The sequence below is a fragment of the Carica papaya genome, chromosome 3 (assembly GCF_054855325.1).
Source record: "Carica papaya isolate Zhongbai chromosome 3, ASM5485532v1, whole genome shotgun sequence".
Lineage (NCBI taxonomy): Eukaryota > Viridiplantae > Streptophyta > Magnoliopsida > Brassicales > Caricaceae > Carica > Carica papaya.
In genome coordinates, this window is record NC_142311.1 from 1,379,423 (window position 1) to 1,395,781 (window position 16,359).

Consider the following 16,359-nt stretch of genomic DNA (forward strand, 5'->3'; position numbering starts at 1 on the left):
TAGGTAAATTACTTTTATCAGATTCTAAATTCGATTTTTCATGGTCAGATTTGTGGGGATTTAAGTTATAAAAATCTGATTAATTTCTTAACATCCCAATTAAAATGTGAATATGTTTTTAATTAGAATGTAATGTAAGATTAGCAATTATTATGTAATCTAAATCACATATTAGGATAAATCAAGAATATAATTTACTTATTTTAATTTTTATTAAAAAATTATACAAATAAAAATCTAAAATGTAGTCATCCATTAATCTCTATATATGGTATTAGAACAACTAATATTTTTCTATGCATAACTCGTAATTATTAATAAAAATTATGTAGATATATATAAATTCATTATTATTTTTTTTCTCCAAATCCAATAACTAGAGTTTATCATTAATTGTAAATAAATAATTTGTACATTTAAAAATTATTAATTATTTAATTTTTAATAAAAAATTATAAATTTAAATTGAACTGTACATTATATATATATATAATATATAAATTTACTAATATTTCACACCTCAAACTAATATTATTAACGTCTAGAGTTGGATTTTAATTTTTTTTTTCTAATTCAAAAATTAAATTTGCAACCTTTTTTTGGTTTTATCTCGGAAGCCATACGACAAGAGGGGTGCAACTGTAAGAACATTCGTCCATGGAGGAAATAAATGAAAATAATAAAAAGTATGAGGAGATAAACCGAAATAATAGAAAATAGTGGGTTATCGTCATCCCCCTCCCGACAATGATTCAACTTTTCCTCTGTTTTTGGAACTCCCCCTCTCTCTCGGAAAAAAAAATGCCGGCAAGACTGTCTCAAATGAAAAAAATTATTAAAATAGGTTCTGCTTGCAGGGGAAAGTTAAAGGAAATGGGTGTGTAAAATTCATAGCTTTAGAATTTTCACATATCAAAAAGCTTGAATTTTTTTTTTTTTCTCACGAACACTCTCCTTCACTCAGAGGAGAATTGCAGAGCTCGTTCCACTTGTCACCAACCGTGTCGAGTGTAGAGTCTTGTTTGGCATAAAAAAAAAATGAAAAGAAAGAGAAACAATACACCGAGTCCGTACAAAATTATTGCATTTAATGAATACCTTTCCCTTGTTTCCCATATTTAGCTCCCCAGATGCCCTTTTATGGCTTTCGATAATGAGCAGGCCAGATAAGATGGTGTTTGGTCAAAAATCGGTTACTGAAGAACATTGCTTTGTTGATGTAGTAAATATTATTTTTGTTTTTCTTTCATTTTTTATCCTTCTGGGTCGGTCGCTTTCGTTTCCTTTCGTTTTCATTTCATTTCCTTTCTCTGTTCCCCGTTCTCTGTTGGTGGTCCCTGTGTGTTTCTTGTTTCATTTTCGGTTTGTTAATGGCGGAAGCCAAGGACCCTGATAAAGACACCTCTGTTCCATGGTATGCGTGTGATCTCGTTCATGTTCTCTCACTTGGGTATGTCTTATCATTTTGTTTCTTCTACATTTTTTTCCCTTTCTAGGTTATTCTTTTTTGTTTTTTGATTTCGATATATTTTAGCTTGCAGATCCTTCAGGATTTCTGTAAAATCTTCTCGTTTTATATTTCTTCCTATGAATTTTCTGTGATCTCCTTTATTTTTGCTCCGATGAGATCTTCATTGTGGTCCCTTTTGCCTGTTGCATTCAATTTTTTCGTTCTGATGTCACTTGTGCAGTTCGCCTATTCTTCCATTTTCAAATTTTTGCCTCTTGTCAGGAACTTTTTGGATTTTGGGAGTTCAAAAGATGAAGATTTTTCCCTTTTCATTTTTGCATTGGTGTTGGTTTCCCTTTCTCATTCCATTTTTTTTTTTCTTCACAATGGGGTTTACTTTTTTTTGGGGGTGGGGGTTGGGGGGAAGGGGTGTTTGTGCTTTTATTGAATAAAGAAAGACGTAGATATGCTGCTAGTTGTTATTGTCTGCTTTTGGATTCTATATTGTGTCTGTTGCCTTGGAATGTTTTGGGTTTGGCTTGTGCTGTTTTGGGGATTTTATGGCATTGTTTGATTTAGTCAATGTCATGCCATTATGATCATAATTTTCTTGTCATCTGACAAATTTATGTATGTTTCACTGGTAATTGTTAATTTTCCTGTTCTCAGGTGATATTTTCCTTCTATTCCTATTGCAAGAATCTAACAGTTTCAATGTGTTTTGGGAAGATTATTTTAAACAGTATAGATGCTTCATTGTTGGCTGCATTTATGATTTGCATGCAGATTCATATTCAATTTTCTATCCGATTTACTAGTCTTAGTAGTATTCAGTTTCTTGTCGCGACTCTTAGGGTTTATTCCTCACATATCCAAATTTAGATTTTCTTTGTCTATATGTCAATCTGATAATCATTGATTCTTTCGAATTTGCTACTTTTATCTGTCTCCCACGCGCTCGCACCCGCACATGTTTGTTTCCAACGCGCGTGCGCATATACGCGTGTGAATACGTTGTAGTTCAAGAGTCAACTCATGCATGAATACAAACACTCACGGGCACATACACACTCGTTAACAATGATTACTTCCTTTCCAAGTTTCGTTGCTTATTGATGTGTTGCTGTGGCTTGTTTGTAATTTAGGGATAAATCTAAAGATTCAGCTAATATAGCACAGAAAAACCAACAAGATTCTGCTTCAGGGAAATCCAGAAGGAGTGCGGCAACAATCTGTTTTTCCTCCCCTCATGGTAGTCCTCTCTTTATTTGTTATATATGTAGGGGTTCATATTTATATCTATATCTATATCCATATGGGTGTCCATGTTCTGTTCCTAATTTTCTCATTCTTCAAATTGCTTGTAAACTTGAGATGTTTAGAAATGGAGAAAGAGAAGGAAATTTCATCATCACCTAGAGGAGTTTTGGAAGCTTGCATAGGAACCATGGCACCTCGCAAGACTTCTTCCCAAGTCCGAAGTACAGAAATAATAGCTCCTTCTTCAACTTCAGTGGCACTTTCCAATTGGAGAAAGTTCTTTAAATTGTGGAAAGGAAGATCATTTAAGCGCTTGGTTTCTTTCCCTCCTTTTTCTGCTTCGAGGTTATCTAGGATGAAGGTCAGGAATGATAGGGAGAGTACTCTAATAAGAGATATACACAACTTCCAGATTTCGCTGCAAAACTTCACCTTGTTTGAACTTGAAACTGCAACTAACAATTTTAGCCAAGGTTTGTACATTGAGTTCATAAATTCCAGAAGTTTCCGTTCGGGTCCTAATATCTGCTAGGATCCTAAATTCCAAATGTTATTGAAATTTTTGCATGGCCCAAATTTTGTAGAAAACTTGATTGGAAAGGGCGGTTATGCTGAAGTTTACAAGGGATATCTGCCAGATGGAAGTTTTGTGGCCATAAAACGGCTAACTAAAGGCACCCTGGATGAGAGGACGGCAGGCTTTCTATCCGAGATTGGCATTATAGCCCATGTGAACCATCCTAACACTGCGAAGTTGATTGGATGTGGCATTGAGGGAGGAATGCACCTTGTTTTTCAGTTATCCGCACTGGGGAGTCTAGGATCTCTTCTTCATGGTTTTTCTCCAATTCATATTCTCTCATTGAGCTACAATTTTGTTTTTTGTTTCTTTAAGTTTTAATAATTGTTTAATCACATTGTTTAGGATCGTCTAAGGGTGTGCTAGATTGGAGTAAAAGGTACAAAATTGCTCTAGGGACAGCAGATGGCCTAACATATCTTCACGAGACTTGTCAAAGGCGAATAATTCATAGAGATATCAAGGTGGATAACATTCTTCTTACGGAGGATTTTGACCCCCAGGTACTTTTCAAGTCTTGCATTTGAGACGAATGCATCACTGCATCTATTATTTCCCTAATAAGTTGTTTCAAGATTTGGCTGATGATGAGGCTAAAGATTTGCAGAAAATCTTGACCTGCAATAAGTGCATTGCATACTTTGATACATGAAGATGGGAGTTCAGTTGTTGTTAGATTAGTGTTCTTCATGCAGAATTAAAGGTTTACACTTCTTAATTCGAAAATATCCATGCGGAGACTGAGTTGTAATTCCATCAGATATAGAATCTTTCTGTGGTTAAGTTTGCAAAATTTACTTTTATAACAAAATGAGAAAGTAAGTGCCAGAGAATGATGCATTGAATAACATGACGTTCGTTGTTTGAACCTTGATTTCATTAGTTAATCTTTAGGCAATGCATTGAGGAAATCTTCAAGGTTATTGATTGTGTTTGCTCGATCTAACTATCCAGAAGGGTACACTGATACTCAAATGATCCTACAAAGCAAATAAGAAAATCGAGACTCAATTACTCACGAGTAATGATTCAGTTGAGGAGAAGATGTGCTTCTTAACTTCACCATCTAGTTCAACTATAGTAGAGAACAAAAGTTTGAATCAAGCTGATGTAGAAGAATGTTGATCATCTAACGCGATGATTCTCTTACTGTTGAAGAAAAAAGAACTTGACTTGTTTGAATGATAGAATCCAAATAAAGAAGTTTATAATTTGGAGCTGCTTGTGTTCGTGTTCTCATCAATGCAAATATCTCTTACGAATATTTTAACCGTACTTCTCTTATGATCTTGGTTCATATTTAGCAAGCAAGACTTATCTGCATTGATTACTTATTCATTGATTATCCTCGTCAATCTTGATCCAGATTTGTGATTTTGGGCTTGCAAAGTGGCTTCCAAAGCAATGGACTCACCGCAATGTATCGAAGTTCGAAGGCACATTTGGGTCTGTAAGCCTGGAAAATCTTCCTTTATGTTTTGATATTACTAAAAAAATTCTGGCTTATTTGTTCTTCTTGCTTCTTGCTTTTTGACTCGCAGTTATCTTGCTCCTGAATATTTCCTGCATGGCATTGTTGATGAGAAAACTGATGTTTATTCATTTGGAGTTCTACTTTTGGAGCTCATTACAGGACGCCGAGCTCTGAATCATTTACAGCAAAGCCTTGTCCTATGGGTATATATTTCTTTCTGCACATTCCAATTATACCATCAAATAACTATCATGCATACACAAACAGACACCTATTTATAAACCTATCATGCTTGTTTTTCATTTAATTCTTTCTTGCAGGCAAAGCCTTTACTGGATGACAATGATATCAAGGAGCTTGTAGATCCCTCCCTTGGTGATAACTATGATTTGAAAGAGATGGACCGCGTAGTTTTAACTGCCTCTTTATGCATTGAGCATTCACCTATTCTGCGTCCTCGGATGAGCCAGGAAAGGATTTTTCTGTTTATTTATCTTGCATTTGCTCAAAAGAATTGAACTTCTTTTTCTATCTACTTAAGTTTTTGGTAAGGTCAACTATTTCATATAATATTAAAATGAAAGATCCAGGTTCAACATGTTATACAAAATTTGGTTTCTGCAGGTTGTGATACTGCTAAGAGGCGACGAGTATGCTGCAGAGTGTGCCAAAGAACAAAGAAAATCACTCCAGAGAACTTACTCGGAAGAGACCTTGGATGCGCAAGAATACAACTCGACAAAGTATAATATGGACGAACTCGATCGGTTCAAGGAGTTGGCATTGTCTTCTTGAAATCAAAACAATGTACAGTTTTTTTTTTCATATAAACTGGCTTAATTTATCATGGTTTCTTTAGGGTTATTGCAGTGTCTCAGAGAAAAGTCCCGTGGAAAACTGTTTTTCATTTAGAACCAGAAATCTTATTTTCTGCGTTACATGAAAAACAGTTGAGAAGGAGTTCAGTTCTATATGTATATACATATATATATGAAAGACGAAAGGATTATCTATCTTCTTTTTGCTTTTTAACTTCCTGAGGCTGCTAATGTTTGTAAATTAATAGGCGTTAAACTATTATGGTCCGAGTTAGGTCAAATGGAATTTACTCGTTAGGACTATTGGGCCTGGTTGGGCTCAGTTTTGGGCCCAAGTCAAAATGGATTAGGCTCAGCCCAACCCAAGATGGTCGGGCTCAGTTCAGGCCTATCCAAGATGGATCTAGCATGGTCTAAGTCAAGATGAATCGGGCTTGGGCCCAGTCCAATATGGGTCGGGCTACTTCGGTCTCGGGATCTATCTGAGACAGCCTGGGCTAATTCGAGATAACTGGGCTCGAGCCTAGTCCAAGATGGCCCGGTCCCGATTCAAGATAATTTGGGCTTGGACCCGTCAGATTGAATAGACCATGAAGTGACAGAACGAATTGGGCTTGGGCTTGGGTTCGATCGGAGATAGATCGAGCCCATTAGACTGGTTTAGTCCATTATATGGTGTGTTTTTTGGGCCGGAAAACTGTCGCACATTTACATAGTGATTATGTTATATTTATTTTTCATACATTTGTACTAAATTTATTTAAAAGCTAATTATATATTTTCTACAACAGTGATTATTTATTTATAAAACGTTTTTAAAATTAATTAGTAGAACATTAATGTCTACATTCAAATCATATATATATATACACACACACTCAATATTCAATTTTTTTAAAATTCGTGCATGTATATTTTTAATTCATTAATAGTAAATACTGATGTGCGCACGTCATTAAGTATTTAATAGATGTAGCAAATTATAATTAATTAACTTAAAATAAATAAGGTTTTTTATTTATTAAGTAAGTATAATTGTGCATGGGTAATGGATTAAACTTATTATTTATCTTTTAAAGACTTCTGTTAATCACATTTGGGGTTAATAGAGAAAATGGTCAAAATACGCAACTAGAAGGTTGGCCGTGAGATTAGAAAGATAAGTTGACACGTCAAGTTAGCATATCCTCTCATTATAAAAATATTTTTCTCTCTCCATATTTGTTTTTGAAATCTCAGAACGACAACTGTGCATAAAAATAAATAAATAAATAAATAAAAGAAAAGAAATTCGTATTTTTCATTTTCATTTTTTTTTTTTTTTTTTTTGGTGGGTTCGCATCTCTTTGAAGATATTCCCAGTCTCTGTCCTAACCCAAGTTTTTATTTTATTTTTCTAAATTTTAATTTTCATTTCGTACATTTCTCTATTTATTGTTAATTTCTAATAGAAACTTCACGTGTTAAATATTTTGTAGAATATATTTAATGAAGACAGAAATATCATCATGGTTAGTATTGAATTTTTAAGACCATATTATATATATTTTTATGATGAAAAATTTTTTGTTCACACACAAATAAAATATATATTTATTGGCGAAAGCATGGCAACATTATAAGCACACGGTCACATGGGGAATTAAATTTCAATTATAACGCATAAAAACAATAAATATCTAATTTATGCAATTTTAAAATTATGTTTTCACCCTATTCATTTATTTCAATTGTACCATTTATAGGACCCAAAATAAAAATAATTTTATTATTCTAACAAAACAATAATATAAATCGAGCTTTCAATGTAAATTATAGAAGAAATAAGATTTAATAATACTCTAAGCCTTGCATTAAAAAAATAAATTAAACTTAAAATGAGGAAAAGAAACTGGACCAAATTGGAAATTGGTAAAACCTCAGGGGACTATTTTGATAATTTCGGAAACTTTGTGGGATTCACGTGAAATTTTGCAAAATATATTGCTTGCAGTGCAATCAAGAAACTTTTTTTTAAAAAAAAAAAAAAAAAAAAAAAAAAAAAAAGAAGACAACCGTTTCCCCTTCCTTCTTCTCCTCGTCTGTTTAAAGGTCAAAACTCAACCACCACCAGCACCACCATGATCACCAAAATTTAACAGAAGAAAACGTCACCGTTTTCTTTTTTTTTTTTTCCCTCCCTCTGTGGATTATCCGCTTCAATAAACTGCTTATGCGATTGTTGATAGTTTCTTCATTCCCGGTGGCTTCCGGTGGCCGGCAAACTTACCGTCGTCGATTTTATTTCTACTATGAAGAACAACGCCAACGGTAATTACAATAGCAACGGCAACAAGAGTAGCAGGAATGGTCTTATCCCAAATTCTCTGAAATTCATTTCCTCTTGCATTAAAACCGCCTCTTCTGGTGTCCGGTCAGCTAGCGCCTCGGTCGCCGTTTCCCTCTCTGGTGATGCACAGGAACACAAGGAAGAGGTCGTTTTATTTGATTTCTGTATTTACTAGTTAATCATCTATTAGTTTGATTTTTCGATTTTGCTTCTGATTTTGATTATTCCGAGGTTGGAGGTGGGAGCGGGAAGAATTTTTACTCTTGATAGCTAATTTTTCCTAAGTTTGTTTAATTTACGGTAAAATTTTGAGGAAAATAGAAGGGTGGTGATGGAGCTTCGGTGTTGCTCTTTTTGGCTGCTGAGAAAAATGCGAGAAATGGAGGAAGGAAGTAAAACTTGGAGAAATAGCCATTCCTGATATAGTTTTGTTTGGTTGCCCAGAAAATGAAGCAAAGGAAAATGAGTTGGAATCTTGAGTCGTGTATGTATTTTGGTGTCTTGGACTTTGCATTCATTTGATGGAATAGCTTCTAGAAGTGTTCTGTCTGTTTATTGATATTAGAATTTAAGGAATAGAGTTGGAAAGAAGAGAATTGGAATGTTACAACTCCTACATATTTAGCTATTTATGGAAGTGAAGAAAATGAATTCTAAGGAGCATTTTGGTTTATTGAGCTTGTTATTTCATGCTTTCTTGCTTCGTTAATTGAGTATTTGTAACGTTTACTGTAACACGATGGTTTTTGGTGTCCTAATATGGTTGGCAATGATCAGCGAAGTCCCTGAGTAAGGAACTAGAAAATGGTGTGTTCTTAATTATACATGATCTGCCAGTTGTTCTCGAAACTAAGAATTAGTTTACTAGCAGTTTCAACTTTCCAAAATGCCCAACAAACTATTTGATAAAAAATTGTAGTTTGGGTTCATCCGGGGCAAGAATTAACTAAATTCTTGATCACCAGTTAAGAAACTTGAGTCTGATGATGTAATCGGTCGCTAGTCAGTGCTTGGGATTTGCTCATTATTAGGCCACATGCCTGTTCATCTTTTCTTTTTGATGATCTTGATGCAATATGTGGATTAGCTGTTTCAACCTCTTCTTAGAAGAGTTGCCTTTAGTTAGGTTACTGCAAGCTTGTAAAATCCCAGAACACGAATTGCGTTATTGTTCCACTAAATAATGATCAGGAATCTTAGTTTGGAAATATTTACCGAATCCATTTTCTCAAAATGATTAGAAGTTAAGCCCTGATTCGTTTCTGGAAAATTATTTTGAGTTTTAACATTTTAGTACATCTTTGTTTACAAAAATATCTATAGTTGATGAATCTAAAAATTAAGTTGAAGAAATGATAGTGATGAATTGAGTTTGAAAATAACTTTTTTATTCTGTTTAAACCCACTTTTTATGTCACTTTTCTACCTTTTATTTTGTTTTCACAACCAGACATATTTTTCTTTATGTATTTCTAAAATTAAAATTTTAAAACAGTTCTCGAGAAACTAAACAGTGTCTAAGCTTCCCACTCAGATTATGAAATCATAAAAGTAGATCTTGCCCATTAATCAACAAAACAATCATGGTTCTAATATTTCAGTTTGTAGACGGGATGTGATATAACACAGATGGCTGAAGTGTCTTTTATGGCTATTTTTAAGGATTGTAATGATGTAAGCTATCATGAAATTTAGCATGAAAGATTAGGAAATCTTGGCTTTTTTCTAGGTGAGTGTCCATTGGAAACCTTGAGATGACCACGACAAACTTTGGTATGAAGGATTTTTTGGTTTGGGTTTGTTTATCTAATTGTTTTCCTCTTTGCGAATGGTTGCTAGAGGCTATGGTGGTTAAGGTACAGGGTTACTGAGCACACGTGCTTTTCAGCTGAATATATGCTTTATCATGCGATTGAGCTCAGTAGATATTATCTATAGATCATCACTACCCTTATCTCATTGGATTTTCTTTAGTGGACTTTGTTTTGCTGTTTTCAGAGACGTAGCATCTTGTTTTCTACATCATGTGCTATCATGGTCTGAATTGTTTTACTTGAGCAGGTACTCTGGGCATCCTTTGACAGATTAGAAACTGGTCCATCTTCCTTCAACCGTGTACTCTTGCTTGGCTATTCCAATGGCTTTCAAGTTCTTAATGTTGAAGATGCCTCCAATGTCAGAGAACTCGTTTCAAAACGTGGTGATCGTGTTACATTTTTACAGATGCAGCCCCTCCCAGCAAAGTCAAAAGGTCATGAAGGATTCAGAGCTTCGCATCCTTTACTTTTGGTTGTTGCATGTGATGAACCAAAAGGCTCTGTTAATAGAGATGGGTTGGCTAGAGATGCTTATGATGAGCCTCAATCTGGAAGCCTTCTTATCTCCCCTACAACTGTTCGGTTTTACTCACTAAGGTCTCATAATTATGTGCATATTCTTAGATTCCGCTCAACTGTGTATATGGTTAGATGCAGTCCTCGAATAGTGGCTGTGGGTCTTGCAGCACAAGTAAGCATTTTCTTGTTTCAACATTTATTTCCTAAGTAACTCCTGCACTTGTTTGTGGAATTCTTTAAATTTTTTATTGGGGAAAATCTGAAAGGCCATTGTGGCCATTCAATTGAGACTTCTGTGAATGTTCTGGTTCTAACAATCAATAATGATCGGATTGGATATTTCCGAAACAAAAATAGTGATCAGATTGGATGATTGCAAAACCACTTGTAAACTGCAACCACTAACAATTATGAAACCTTTAGTTCTTTTCTTTGATAAAGTTTTCTATTGGAGATAAGCTATTCCAAGGCTAATTTCTTTCCATATTTTGCTGCAGGTATACTGCTTTGATGCTCTGACTCTTGAGAATAAGTTTAGTGTTCTCACATATCCTGTTCTTCAAACGAGTGGACAAGGAATGGTTGGAATTAATAACGGATACGGTCCAATGGCTGTGGGTCCCAGGTGGTTAGCCTATTCTCCTAGCAACCCATTGTTGTCTAATTCAGGTCGCCTGAGTCCGCAGAGTCTCACTCCTCCTGGTGTCAGTCCATCAACTTCACCAGGCAGTGGGAGTCTTGTGGCGCGATATGCTATGGAATCTAGTAAGCAGTTGGCCGCTGGATTGATCAATTTGGGTGACATGGGCTACAAAACTTTATCTAAATACTATCAAGATCTCATGCCTGATGGCTCTAGTTCTCCTGTATCTTCAAATTCAGCGTGGAAAGCTGCTCGCACAGTATCTCATTCAGGAGAAACAGACATACCTGGGATGGTTAGTTTTTAAGATTTTGAGGTGCAGATTTCTGGTTATATTAAAGCACATGATAGTTGTAAACTTTCTGGCAAGAAGGGAGAACTTTATCGTTCATATGATTGCATTTTGTCTACTGGATATATGAGTGTAGAATATATGAGCCCTTTGTGTATAAGTTAAGGATCTTCCTTTTTCATTTATACACTTATTGCAGGTTGTTGTCAAAGATTTTATTTCCAGCGCTGTTGTATCCCAATTTAGGGCCCATACTAGTCCAATTTCTGCTTTATGTTTTGATCCAAGTGGGACTCTTCTGGTTACTGCCTCAATACACGGGAACAATATAAATATTTTTCGTATTATGAGATCCTACTCAAGGAACGGGTCAGGCAATCAAAGCCATGACTGGAGTTCATCTCATGTACATCTTTACAAGCTCCACAGAGGAGTGACATCAGCTGTATGGTTTGGTTCTTTTTCTTTTTCTTTTTCTTTTTTTCTCTCAAGCCTTTTTCTTTCTTTTTGTATATCCACTTACTCTTCCTTTGTTAGATTTATCATAACAGGTCATACAAGACATTTGTTTTAGTCACTATAGTCAGTGGATTGCCATTGTATCCTCACGGGGGACTTGCCACATTTTCGTGCTTTCCCCTTTTGGTGGTGAGAATGTTCTTCAAATACAGACTTCTCAGGCAGATGGACCTACAATTTCCCCAGTTGCATCTTCCCCTTGGTGGTCCAGTCCGTCATTCATGATAAACCAACATTCTTTTTCTCTACCGCCACCAGCAGCTGTTGCCCTCTCTGTCGTTAGCAGAATAAAACATAGTAGCTCTGGTTGGCTTAATACAGTGAGCAATGTGGCAACTTCTGCAGTTGGGAAGGCCTTCATTCCTTCTGGTGCTCTTGCTGCTGTTTTTCATAGATCTGTTTCTTGTGATTTACAGCCAGTTCTGTCGAAGGAAAAGGCTTTGGAGCACCTTTTGGTTTATACTCCTTGTGGCCATGTAGTTCAGTATAAACTGCTCTCATCTACAGGGGGAGAACAAGCTGAAACTACTACAAGAATTGTGTCAGGTTCTTCTACGCAGGTACAAGATGAGGAATTGCGAGTAAGAGTTGAAGCAGTTCAAGGCTGGGATGTATGCCGAAGAATAGAGTGGCCAGAAAGAGAGGAATGCATTTCTGAAATCACTCTTGTTGAGCAAGAAACTGTAGAGATGAACATGGATGCTTCTGATTATGAAGACAATGATGTTGGGCATAAGGAGTTGGTGAAGCACCAAGAGCAATCCCACTTGTATATATCCAATGCAGAGGTGCAATTAAACTCTGGAAGGATACCGATCTGGCAAAACTCTAAGGTATTGTTGTGATATACTCGTGAGATGCTCTTGTTCATCACCCTTTGTGCTTGGTCATGTTTATTTCAAATATTTCAGATATCATTCCATACGATGGACGCTCTGGGGATTGATGAGTTTAACTTGGCTGATATTTCTGTTGGTGGAGAGATGCAAATCGAGCAGGTGCCTGTTCATGAGGTTGAAATAAGGCAGAAGGATTTATTGCCCATTTTTGACCATTTTCACAGGATTCCGACGAATAGGAGCAATAGGTAATTCAATGTTCTTGTTGTAATGTGTGTTCTGGTTTTTGTTACTTAGCTCTAACGTAGAATTTCATCTTTGGGGACATGGAACTGGACGGATGTGGAATCCACGTTTTTGTTCACTAAAAACCGACTTATTTTAAACTTATTCATATATTATCTATCATGTAACATTCTCTTAAGTCTCTCTCCCCATAAAGATTCCTATAGATAACTTATTTCAGAAGTTTATTTTATTTTTTATTTTCATCGTAAACTTCCTAAAAAATCAATTTGATTTATCATTTTGCACAGAGGTGCTGGTTTTGAGACATCTTCCATTTCATCTCCCGACCCTTATGAAGCTAAAGGAAAGTATTCTGAAGACATCATTGCTGCTAAGTTGACATCACCTCTCCCAGTTGGAGATTCAGATGATGGTAGGATAATCTTTAACAAATTTAATGTATCATATTCCTCAGAATGATATAGCTTACCTTGTTTTTGGTGCTACAATCAGGATCATTGAGGATTTCTTCTACATCAATTCAATCTGGGAATGAGAATAGTAACACAAAAGGAGGGAGTTCTTTCGTTGCTTTACATATGATGAACCAAAACTCTGTTAGCAGAGATGGTAGTTCAGTTTCTTTTAAACAGCCTGTTGATCATTCTTCTACTGAAGCTACTAATTTTAAGAATAGCCCATCATCATTAACTAGTGCCTTACCTTCTGTGGGAAGAACAATTACAAAAGAAACTCAGTCTTCAAACAGTGGTGGGACAAGTGAAAGTATAAACACAAGTTTTAACTGTTCTAATTTGACCCTAAACAGTCTAGGTGAGGGACTATCAAATGACTCACCTGATTTTGAGCAGTTCTTTCAAGAGGAGTACTGCAAAGCATTGGCCTCAAGTGAATCTCATGAATCAGCAGAAGTTGTTACTGATATAGACAGTAATAACAGTCCCTGTGATAGAGAAAAATCCGAGGAAGATGGTGACAATGATGATATGCTTGGAGGTGTTTTTGCCTTCTCTGAAGAAGGTAGGAAGTTAAAAAATATATTTAAATTACTGATTTTTAAATAAATTTTTGGTTAAAGTTATCAGATTTTTTTTTTAACCAAGCATTCTCATGTTGATCGCAGTAATATAAATATCTTGATGCAGTAGATATCTGTTCTTGCTGAATCTGATCTGTATTCTTTTGTAGTAAATAGAGGCTGGTAATGAGGCCTTATTGATTATTTATTCTAAAACTTATGGAGGCAAAACTATCAATGAACTTCATACATTTGAAAAGGCTTATATTAGGATTTTTCAATTTCTTTTCACTAGATGTAACTAATAATGCATGTCTATTCTAGTAATTAGCTGGTTCCTTTCTTTTATTGATATATATATATATATATAATTGGCTATATGTTCGGTGGCCCAAGAAATACTGTATGGGGACCTTTATCTGTAAGATTATACTGCTTCTTGGTTATTACTTGTGTGTTGATTGAGAAAGAATCTCGTTGGTTGGTATTTTGTTTTTCATACTAGATGCACTTGAAAACTAAAATGATAACGGAAGGAGCAAAAGCTCATATGCAACTTCACTGAATGTGGTTTTTAACTTCATTTTACAGCAGGCAATCAATGGGCTATATCCATTCACCAAAAGAATGACTATTAAAATATTAATGTTTCGATAGTTTCCATTTTTTCATGGCAGGTTGATGATGTTACTTCTTGTGTCCGTCCTTTTTTAGATGTATCCCACGTTCACTTCCGTAATAAGTATTGCAGAAGGTTGGTCAGGGGTCAGCTGAGGAGGGTCAGTTACTAATTGGTGCCATGGATAATTGTTGTTCAACTGTGAAAAGACTGCTAACTGATTGGTGCAAGAAGTAATACAGTTCTTGGCTCACGTTGTTACTACCAGGGCAAATGCTTGATCTCTCCTCTTCTAATTCCCATGTACATTTGTAAATGGATATTATGACAATATGAATGATTTGTGTGGACAGGTTCTTTCTTTGATGTGTAACATTATTCATTCATCAACAAAAAAGAAAAAAAAGAATAAAGAGGAATTATAACAGAGTTTATTGCTTTTGCAAAGCGTGTTCAAATGTGCGAACAGGATTTGCTTGCATGGATGATGCTGCAGGTGAGTCGAAGCTTATCTCAATCTGGTCATTCTTTTTGTGTCTCATATTCTAGATTGCAGGAAGTACTGCTCCCATGGTTAGGTGTGGAGAGCTGCTGAGAATCTTTGTCAAAGTAAAATGATTGGTTTTCGGGGAGGCATGGTATGACTCAGGAGGTTATGTATCTGTTGAGCTGAGATAGCTTTTAACTAAATATTTGTGCATATATATGGATCTCAATTTTATTCATAAGGTTATGGTTTTCTTTGAAAACCTTTTTTTTTTTTTACTTGTACATGGATGTTTCCATGGGTGAATATTTTGTGAGAAAAACCATGGGTAATAGGGGAGACAGAGAGATGTAGAGATAGAGAGAGGGAGAGAGAGGAGAGGGCTTATCATGCAGCTGTTCTGGTTGAAATTATCAATAACAGCCAAAATGACAGATCGAGTATATAGGGAACTGCACGAATTTTGTGGGCATTGATAAGAAAAAAGAAAAACATTCATTCACTAAAATCCCTTGATGAGCTCTGTTCTGTTCATTATTCCAAGCTTAGGATACCAAAACATCCCTCATCTTTGTATTCTTGTGGCATGCTGTGGTGATAACTACATCAGTGGCATTAAATCTGGCTGTATGGCTATGGCCCCGCTAGTATACCTCTCATGTCTCATCAAGTTTGTGGTCCCTTTTTCACTAAGATACTCTCCCTTCATCAAAACAAAAAACAAAAAATTGTGGGATCTCCATGAGCTCAACTAGAGCATGCTTATTGGGAGGATTTTGGGTTTTTTTTTTGCTTTTTGATTCAGCCTATAGTCAGGCATTTTGTAAATTGGATATCGAACCCATAAAGCCACTAGAGAGGAAAAAAACTGCCAGAATATCGAACCCATAAAGCAACTAGAGAGGAAAAAAACTGCCAGAACTCAAGGCTCGAGTTGAAGAGGAAACTTGGTTGATTTGGTGTTAGATTATTGTCTGGTGCCTTGAGGTTGAGGGAGATTCATCATCATAGGAACCTGGCTGTGACCACTTATGTTTTCAGGCTTTCTCTTTTGTTGGTTGCCTTAAATATACACGGCGGCGGGCGCAGTAACTTGTTTAGTTATAACTAGATCGCCGTCAGTGGTTTTATGAAAATTACTGAATTACTGTGAAACCATTGAAGAAGATTTAGTTTATAAATATGCAACGGTATTGGATTTGCAGCTTGGCTGTAGTTTACACTAAAAACTGAAATCGAACAATCAGAAGAGAAGTGCTCTGCTTGATTTGATTTACCAAGTTTGGTTAGGTTAACTATGAGATTTAAACATGGATCTGGGAAAGACTTTTCAAATCATTGAAAATTAATAAAAGGAAGAAATGAGTCATTTTCAGGGGAGGGACAAACAACATAAGCCAAGAATAATTTTACAGTTCCACTTTGAGATTTATTATATATATCATT

General features: G+C 35.6%; 2 protein-coding genes across 5 annotated transcripts; both read left to right on the forward strand.

Annotated features, from left to right (window-relative positions):
* The first annotated feature begins 766 nt into the window (after positions 1–766).
* RBK2 (ROP binding protein kinases 2) lies at positions 767–5,796 on the forward strand. Of its 4 annotated transcripts, none has more exons than XM_088214934.1 (9): positions 767–877; positions 2,596–2,702; positions 2,825–3,183; positions 3,295–3,546; positions 3,636–3,793; positions 4,657–4,736; positions 4,832–4,967; positions 5,085–5,231; positions 5,386–5,796. In XM_088214934.1, the coding sequence occupies exons 3-9, from the start codon at positions 2,835–2,837 to the stop codon at positions 5,557–5,559; spliced, it is 1,296 nt and encodes a 431-aa protein (XP_088071060.1). In that variant the 5' UTR covers positions 767–877; positions 2,596–2,702; positions 2,825–2,834; the 3' UTR covers positions 5,560–5,796. The 4 variants fall into 4 exon arrangements, with proteins under 4 accessions (XP_088071060.1, XP_088071059.1, XP_088071057.1 ...); XM_088214933.1 differs by having other exon boundaries at positions 2,833–3,183; XM_088214931.1 differs by lacking the exon at positions 767–877 and adding an exon at positions 895–1,450 and having other exon boundaries at positions 2,833–3,183.
* A 1,789-nt stretch (positions 5,797–7,585) lies between these two features.
* ATG18H (autophagy 18h-like protein) lies at positions 7,586–14,860 on the forward strand. The gene is made up of 9 exons (XM_088214935.1): positions 7,586–8,056; positions 9,973–10,419; positions 10,745–11,185; positions 11,382–11,627; positions 11,734–12,534; positions 12,613–12,788; positions 13,077–13,201; positions 13,282–13,809; positions 14,485–14,860. Exons 1-9 carry the CDS (start codon positions 7,874–7,876, stop codon positions 14,487–14,489), a joined length of 2,952 nt encoding a protein of 983 aa, XP_088071061.1. The 5' UTR covers positions 7,586–7,873; the 3' UTR covers positions 14,490–14,860.
* Positions 14,861–16,359: the final 1,499 nt, after the last annotated feature.